At 60.3% G+C, this 8,452-nt stretch overlaps 2 protein-coding genes across 2 annotated transcripts in view; one reads left to right on the forward strand and one right to left on the reverse strand.

The window, feature by feature from the left end:
* MDK (midkine (neurite growth-promoting factor 2)) overlaps window positions 1-1,221 on the forward strand; it is a 2,477-nt gene extending 1,256 nt beyond the window's left edge. The window contains exons 2-3 of the mRNA XM_014543288.1: window positions 87-328; window positions 935-1,221. Coding sequence (XP_014398774.1) covers window positions 87-328; window positions 935-960 — 268 coding nt within the window. The 3' untranslated portion in view covers window positions 961-1,221. The remainder of the gene's footprint in view (window positions 1-86; window positions 329-934) is intronic.
* A 7-nt stretch (window positions 1,222-1,228) lies between these two features.
* On the reverse strand, window positions 1,229-4,394 carry CHRM4 (cholinergic receptor, muscarinic 4). Its single transcript, XM_005870777.2, has one exon. It carries the CDS (start codon window positions 3,880-3,882, stop codon window positions 2,449-2,451), a length of 1,434 nt encoding a protein of 477 aa, XP_005870839.1. The 5' UTR covers window positions 3,883-4,394; the 3' UTR covers window positions 1,229-2,448.
* Window positions 4,395-8,452: the final 4,058 nt, after the last annotated feature.

Genomic DNA, 8,452 nt, shown 5'->3' on the forward strand with positions numbered 1-8,452 from the left:
GCCTCCTGGGCTCCGAGGCCGGGACCCCTGGAACGGGTGCCCCGGGTCCTGAGCGCTGTTCCCCGTGCGTTTTAGACAAAGTGAAGAAGGGCGGCCCGGGGAGCGAATGCGCGGAGTGGACCTGGGGGCCCTGCCCCCGCTCTGACCCCGGGCGCTCTCCTGCCAGCCGACTGCAAGTACAAGTTTGAGAGCTGGGGGTCCTGCGATGGGAGCTCGGGCACCAAAGCCCGCCAGGGCACCCTGAAGAAGGCGCGGTACAACGCCCAGTGCCAGGAGACCATCCGCGTCACCAAGCCCTGTGCTCCCAAGACCAAAGCCAAGGCCAAAGGTCAGCTGTGGGGGGTGGGGGGCTGCCCCCACCTGTGAGGGGCATGGTTAAGCCTGAGGTGTGGGGCCCTGGTGAGTGAGTTTCTCTGTAGAGACGCCTTAGGGGGGCATGTACCCCGGTGCTCAGGTGACATGAATTCCTTCTGGCCCCAGTGAGGGCGGTCACGCTGCTCCTTCGGAGCGTCTGGCTTAGGGTCCAGGGCGCATCCTGGAAGGGCTTTGTCCCCTGTCCGGCCAGTGGAGCATCTGGTCAGCTGTGCCCTTTGAGTGGGGAGGGGCTTCGCTGTTCGTGCGTCCTCTGTCCTTATCTGATCCCTGAGTCCCAGCAGCCCAGAGAGGCCACGGGGCAGAGGTGAGTGGGCCGCCCTCGGGTGAGGAGGCGAGGCTGTTGCCCAGGGTGGCGGGACTGGGACTTGAAGGTGATCTGATCCCCGGTGAAAGTTGAAGTTGGAGAGGGGGAGAGGTCCAGCGGCGTAATGGCTGCCCTGTCCCACCGGCTCTCAGGTCCCCTGACTGAGAACCACTAGGGGGCAGAGTTTCCTTCTCCCCGAGGAGTAGAGGGATCACCTGAATTCTCCTAACACCGTATTTCTTTCTTGTTTTACAGCCAAGAAAGGGAAGGGAAAGGACTAGAAGCCAGGCCTGAATCCAAAGAGCCCCTGGCCCGCGTGCTCCCTCCCCGGCCCCAGTATAACCCACCAGTGCCTTTTGTGACTCTTCAGCTTTATCAATCATGCCCCGCCCTCCCCCACCCCTCAAGTGCCCACAGTGGGGAGGGACAAGGGATTCTGGCAGCTGGAGCCTCCCCCAAAGGAATTTGACTCCCATGCCCCTGTTGTTCTTACCCACCATGATGCCATTGCTAAAAAACAAATAAAACTCATTTTCTCCCAATAAAAGCTTTTTTTTTTTAATATATAAAAGCCCCTTCCTGGGGATTTTGCTGTGGTAATTTGTTGGGAGGGGGAGAGTGTGGAGGGAAAGGTGGTTTTCTTGGGGGCTCGGTGCTCCCCGGAGCTCATAGAAAAAGCAGACCAGTTTTGAAATTTCTTCCAGGGCCCCCCACTGCCCCGAGTCCTCTGAGCCTTTCAGTCCTTGTCCGGGGCCACACCACAGCTGGGGCAGGAACCCACAAGACTAGGGCTGACACTCCCAGGCAAAGGTCCTTGGGTCCGGCCACTGCCAATCCGGAAGGTTCTATGGGTTGGGAGAGTAAAGATAAGGGTTGCTTGCCAGCCTTAAACCCCACCTTCACTGGCACTGAAATCTCTGGGTAAAGTCCATCTCTTCTGTCTCTGGTGACCCAGGCCTCCCTCTGCAGAGGCCAAGGGAACACTGCCCACCACAGCCCCACCTTCACTCGGTCACATCCCCTCCTTCACTAGGTGTGACCTGGAACGAGCCCTCTACTTGGGGAGGGGAGGGCTCTTCAGAATCAGGTGGACTGTGCCCTGCTCAGGCTGGGACCATGGGAGGCCAGGCCTCAGCTCCTGAGTGAATGGAAGACGTGCTGGCCCATCCTGACTGGCCAGGGCTGTGCTGCAGAAGGGGGTGGCCCGGAGCCCACTCTGCCTGGCCTCCAGCCAGCCCACCATCCAACCAGTACCTGGCTGAGTAGCTGCAGCAAGGAGTGGGGTTTGGGAGAGGGGGCTGAGCCTTCATGCGGGGTGCAGGGGGGCAGAAAGCACCGATTACAACAGAATGGGGAACCCTACTCCTTCCCGAGTCTCCTTTCCTAAGCTTTGGCCTCTGCTCCTCCCAAGGGGGTCCTGGCTTCTGCTCCCCTCCAGATGTCCATTCTTCCAGCCCCGCTGGTTAGTCATAGGGCAGGTGCCCACGGAGGCCAGTGCCCCCAGCTCCCTGAGGCAGGACAAGAGAGAGGGGTCAGGCAGTCCTGGTTCAGACCCTTCCTAGGGCTGACCCTCCTCTGAGCAAAGAGCTGGTCTCTCTGAATCCAGCCAGAGCTTCTTCCTGAGCCTCACAGGGTCTGGGACATCAGTCCTCTTCAGCGACTGTGAACACGAGAGGTGCCTCCAAATCCTGCCCCCACAGCAGCTGAGCCCTGTGGTCCCCCAGCTCACACATGCGACCGCCAGGACCTCCTCTGACGCCCCTGCCTGTCTACCTGGCAGTGCCGATGTTCCGATACTGGCATAGCAGCAGGTGCCTGAAGGTCTTTTTAAAGGTGGCATTGCAGAGGGCATAGCAGGCAGGGTTGATGGTGCTGTTGACATAGCAGAGCCAGTAGCCAATGGACCACACCGTCTCAGGGATGCAGCTATTGCAGAAGGTGTTCACCAGGACCATAACGTTGTAGGGCGTCCAGGTGAGAATGAAGGCCAACAGAATGGCAAAGATGGTCCGAGTCACCTTGCGCTCCCGGGCTGCCATCTGCCGCTTCTTGCGCACCTGGTTGCGGGCGATGCTGGCAAATTTGCGGGCCACGTTGGTCGCTGGACGCATGCCAGCTGGCGTGGCAGGCACAATCTCGATGGCTGTCACACACTCATTGCCTGTCTGCTTCGTCACAATCTGGATCTTGGACCATTTTGAGGCTGGGTTGAGGGCCCGGGGCTGTAGGCGAGGGGTAGGCGTGGCAGGCGTGGTGACCTCCGTGGTGGACAGCTCTGTGGGTGGCTGTTCCTTGGTATTCTGGGTGGCACTGCCTGAGCTGGAGTCGTTGGAAGTGTCCTTGTCGGCCACCGGGCGTGGCGGGGGCGGCAGGACGGGCGGAGGAGCCTCCTCCAGCTTCCCGTTGCGCAGCTCCTCTCGGGCCGCCGCTGGCGGGGCTTTCTTGACGCTCTGCTTCATCAGGGGGCTCTTGAGGAAGGCCAGCGGCTTGGCCTTCTTCTCCTTCGGGCCTTCCGGCCGGTGCTTGTGAACTCGGCTGCGACTGGCCAGGGAGATGTGGATGTACAGCACTGTCATGATGACCACGGGCAGGTAGAAGGCAGCGATGGCCGTGCCGAAGGTCACCGCCGGGTTGGACAGGAACTGGATGAAGCACTGGTTGTCGGGCACTGTCCGCTTGCCCACCACAAACTGCCAGAACAAGATGGCAGGCGCCCAGAGCACAAAGGACAGGACCCAGGCGGCAGCAATCATGAGGCCGGCCATCTTGGTGGTGCGCCGGGCCGGGTAGGTGAGGGGCTTGGTGACGCAGAAGTACCGGTCAAAGCTGATAATGAGAAGGTTCATGACTGAGGCGTTGCTCACCACGTAGTCCAGGGCCAGCCACAGGTCACAGACCACGGCGCCCAGAGGCCAGTAGCCCTTGATGATGTACACGGTGTAGAGGTTCATGGAGAACGCGCCGATGATGAGGTCGGCGCACGCCAGGCTGAAGAGGAAGTAGTTGTTGACCGTCTGCAGCTGCCTGTTGACCTTGATGGACAGCATCACCAGGATGTTGCCCACCACAGTCACCAGGCTCAGCGAGCCCGTCACCGTGGCGATGAAGACCATCTCCACTGTCTCGTAGCGGTTATGGGTTGCTGTGACCAGGCGCACAGACTGGTTGCCTGAGCTGCCGTTGACGGGTGTGAAGTTCGCCATTTTGGTTAGCAGTGTCTGGAGGAGGAAGGAGAGAGAGAAAAGGTGAGCTGTCAAAGTGGATTAGAAGGGGAACGTGGGGTAACAAGTCGAGAGGCCAGAGGAACCTCATCCTGCGGAACTTTAGGGAACTGACCCATCACCTCCTCATTTGTGTGTGCATCATTTATTGAGTGAGCACTGGGTGCTGCGGCTACAGAAGTGAGTGAGACACACTCAGCCCCCACTCTCACGGAGCTTACCGTCGGATCAGGAGAGACATACAAACAGTGAGCAACAACAAAGAAGTGCTAGAAGGAAAGCAAGGCAGAGTGATGGCACAGGGAGTGGATCGGGGGACAGACAGGGCTGCCCCTGCTGGGTGATCAGCTCTCCGAGGAGGTGATGACAAGGAGGCAGCCACATGAGCTTCAGAAAGTGGCCTACTCAAGGGCAATGGCCCTGAGGCATGTGTGAGACAAGAACCGAGGGCCAGTGTGGGTGGGACCCAAGGAAGGAGAGGAGAGGGATGAGTGGTCCCACATGTCAGCATGTGGCTCTGGTCAGAAATACTCATTCAGCCCTTGGATCATTTATTTCTTTTTAAATATGTTTTTATTGATTTTAGTGAGAGAGGAAGAGGGAGGGGAAGAGTAACATCCTTTGGCTGCCTCCTGCACACTGCCTATTGGGGATTGAGCAGCAGCCCGGACTGGGAATCAAACCAGTACCCTCTTGGTGCATGGGGCGGCTCTCCACCAGTGGAGCCACACCAGCCAGGGCAGCCTTTTGATCATTTCTTAAGCAAACTACCAGGGCACCTGCTCTCCAATCCCTTAGCAGCTAACATTTACTCTCCACTAAGTGCCAGACACTCTCAATACTTTTTATAAGTATTAACTCATTTCATCCTCACAACAAACCTATGAGGTAATACTGTTATTTTTCACTGCTTATAGTTGAGGAAACTGAGGCACCGAGGTGTTAACCTCACCAAGGTTCCACAGCTCCTTGACATCATGTTGCTGTCCCAGAGCTACGAGTCTCGCCGAGGGAGGCCCAAAGACTCACCAGTGATCCCAGCTGGGGGAAGGCCTCCCAGAGGACCCAGGAGGTGGCGTGGAGCCGGGAGCCTTGAGGATGAGGGGAGGGTGCTGTGCAGAGAGGCTCAGGGGAGCACGTTTCTCTCCCAGAGCTCTCACCCTGCCCCAGGGCATGGGGGCGAGGTGCAGGGTAGTTGGAGTCTGTCAGCAACCAGGGGCTGAGACCCTGGAGCCATCAGATGCCCAAAGGGCCATCAGTGAGGAAAGACACACCTGGCTTCCCAGGCGTCGGGGTCAGCCCCAAGGCCTCTAGGAGAACCCAAAGGGTGACAGTGTCCCAGAGGGAAGAGAGGAGCTGCTGCAGGGGGGCCTGTGGCCTGCCCCTCAGGGCAGCCCTGGGTCACTAGTACACCAGCTGGGTCCCCCAGCATAAGGCCCCAGCCCTGAGCCTGTGCGCCCTCCCTCCCAGGCTCCTCTTGACCTCCCCTCCCCCTCTTCCTCTCCCAAACGTGTGAGGGAGGCCCACACCCCGTGCGCTGTGCCAGGGCAGCCGCCCTGCCCAGCTCCTTCACACCTGCCAACACGCACCATTACACACACACGCCTGGGCCCATCACAGCACCACCAGTCACTGTCATATACGCAGTTCTGTGCGTCTGTGTGAGAGCGAAACCGGGGGGAGAGGCAGCGGGTGTGGAGGGAGGAGGAAGAAGGGACCAGCACTCGTGCTGCTGCCGGGCTTCAAGGCCAGCGGGGCTGTGTGGCCCTAGACAGGCCGCCTCACCTTCCTGCACCTCTCTCCTCTGCAAGCTAGAGCGGACTCCTCGGGACAACCTCCCACCTGAGCAGCTACTAAACTCCATCTCCAGCAGGAAAATGCACTGGAGGCGGGAGCCAAGTCCCCGTGACCCCCAAGCCTGGCCTCAAGCCCCCCTAATCCACCGTCGCAGACACAGACCCAGCCTCCTGGCCTGGCAGTTTAAATTTGCCTGCCAAATCCTGGGTCCACTGCAGGGAGAGGCTCGGAGATGGGTGGTGTCACCCCCTCAAGGTCACAAATGAGTCAAGATAACGGCCCCTCCCCGGGGTCCGATGGCCCCTTTCAGCTCTGAGAGCATCTAGCAGTGCGGTGCGGTGCGGTGCTGTGGATACAATCCTCGGTGGGACTGAAATAAAAGCTCAGGTGTCACCCTCTGAGCTGGGTGGGAGGGCGGAAGCACCAGCTTGGAGAGGCTGCCCTCCCAGACACACGCAGGCAAGCAAGGTGGGCAGGAGTGATCTGTCAGCCAGCCCCAAGGACACCGTGGTGCTAGCCTCTCCGGACCAGGACACGGCCAGCGAGATCAGAATGGGACCCAAGGCGCTGAGCAGGAAAAACATAATCGCTCTTGTTTATTGAGTGTTAACAATGAGTCAGGAGTCCCTCTGAGCTTTTTCTATAGATTATCTGGTTTAATCCTTACAGCGGCCTGAAAAGGCAGGTAATGTTAGTGTCCTTCATCTTACAGATGTGTCTTCTTACAGATGATGATCATGTTAATCAAGTTGCCTAAAGTCAGCCAGTGTGTCAGTAGGCAGCGGGGCAGGTTGAGAACCCAGGAGCCTCATTGCCAACCCCAAATTCTGCCTCAGCGGCAATTTCCTGCCTCTGCTCTCTCCCCTTTATAACCACACAAATAGGAGTGGGTTGGGGAGGCTTGGGCAGGGTCCCCACCCATTCCCTCCGCCTCCCCCACTTAGCTTTCCCAGAGAGATCTCCTGTCTCCATTTGAGGACATCTTGTCTCCGGGGAGGTGGCGGGCGGTTTAGTCTTGCGCTGGGCCCGCTTGGGGAAGCTTCCAGCTGCAGACAGGGCGAAACGCCGTGTCTCCCCGCCCCAGTTGTCTTTCTGAACCCCTCAGTCTTCCGCAGACATCCTGACCAAAACTCTCCGTCTCGTTTCTCTAGGATCCAGGACGCCTGGGATCTGGCGAGGCGAGCAGCCCCGCCCAGGGTTGCACGCACCGCTAGATGGCGATGTCGGCCCCTGGGTGCCAGCTCCGGACCTAGAGCGGGGAGCCACCGCCCCCAACTCCAACAAGACCCAGAGCACAGAGGGGCCCCAGGCAGGGATCCCCTCGCGGGCCTCGCCCGGGAGCTGCCCTCGGCTCCTCCGCGCGGGGTTTAATGGTGGGAAAGTTAAGGGCGCCCGAATTCCGGCCGGCACCGGCGAGGAACGTGTGGGCGGGAAGGCGAGTTCGAGTTCGGTTTATGTGTGATGACTGGGGAGCGCGAGCAGAAGCGAGTAGCTGTCTGCATGTGCGTGTGTGCGCGCCGCTCAGCCACGCCTGGATACCAGTGCGCCCCGTGTGCGCGTGAGCATGCCCGCGCCGTGTGGACACGTGCGTGTGCATGCCTGTGTGCCTGGACTGCTGTGGCCTGGGGGTTGCACACGATCGGGTGTGCCTGTGCCTGTGAGCGTGTCTACACGAATCAATGCAGGGCTGACAGTAAGTGCCCGCCAAACGCCTCTGCTGGGAGATTCAACGCAGACGTTGGCTGTCTGAGCGCGGATCCAGTCGGGCCAAGAGCCGGCGTCCGTGGGTGGGGAAGGGTTGCAGGACCAGGCCAGACTACACTCTGGGTTGCAACGGCCCCCTGACCTTGGTGCATTGTGTTAGCTGAGTGCTCAGTAGTGTTATGCCCCCCAACGCTTGGGTGCGGAGTCCCAGCCTTGCACTGACTTCTGTCGAGGGGCCGCTGCTCGAGTCCCCCACTTGGCCTGCGGGACACCAGGCTCGGCTCAGTGTGTCCACTGCGTGTTATCGCCAAAGGGCGCCAGTGAGAGGGTGCAGGCAGCACCTCTATAACCGGAGGCCCAGACGGGGGGTTGGGTTAGGAAAGTGTCGGAGTCTTCTCCCACACTCCCAACCCTGACCCCCGCTGGAGAACACGGCGAGCCCTCGCGTCGGGAGTGGACACCCGGTTTCGCCAGCCCAGGGATTGGGCGGGCCTCTAGGGCCGGGTTGGGACTTACTAGGCCCATCTGGAGGCTCCTCCACGCTGCCCTGGGGTCCACGGGTCCTGCTTCTCCAGGGCCCCGCCCTCCCCCACCCCTTAGCACGCAGTTCCGAAGCCTCTGGGCGTGGGCACGGTGCTTTGCCGGGTCCTTGAGCTCCCCCATCCCCTTGCCCGGGCCAAACGGGAGCGCGTGCTCTGGACACCTTGGGGGTAGGGGTGGGTTCTTAGGCTTTCACGCTAGGGCTCCGGGAGCGCTGGGGCCCTTGGATCTGTCCCTGGGGGAGGAGAGGGGACTCAGGAATCCAGGGGAGAGAGAAGGGGTGCAGAGGATTTGGTACCAACACTGATCCTGACACTTCAACCAAGGGGCTTGGGTTTAACGCTGATCTCCGCGGCTCCGGGCATGGGCAACAGCGAGGGAGAGTCCTGGAGTGGGGGAGGGGCGCCAGAGAGGGCAGGGGTGCTTTCCGTCGGGGTTCAAGGTCGCTGATGGAGGACTCCATGGCCAAGAGTGGGCTGGCGGCGCCGGGGGTGGGGGCAGGGAGGCGGGC

Source organism: Myotis brandtii, unplaced genomic scaffold (genome assembly GCF_000412655.1).
Source record: "Myotis brandtii unplaced genomic scaffold, ASM41265v1 scaffold324, whole genome shotgun sequence".
Lineage (NCBI taxonomy): Eukaryota > Metazoa > Chordata > Mammalia > Chiroptera > Vespertilionidae > Myotis > Myotis brandtii.

Bases quoted from the DNA above. Each gene is read 5' to 3' on its own strand.
- CHRM4 (XM_005870777.2), bottom strand. From the start codon at position 3,882: ATGGCGAACTTCACACCCGTCAACGGCAGCTCAGGCAACCAGTCTGTG.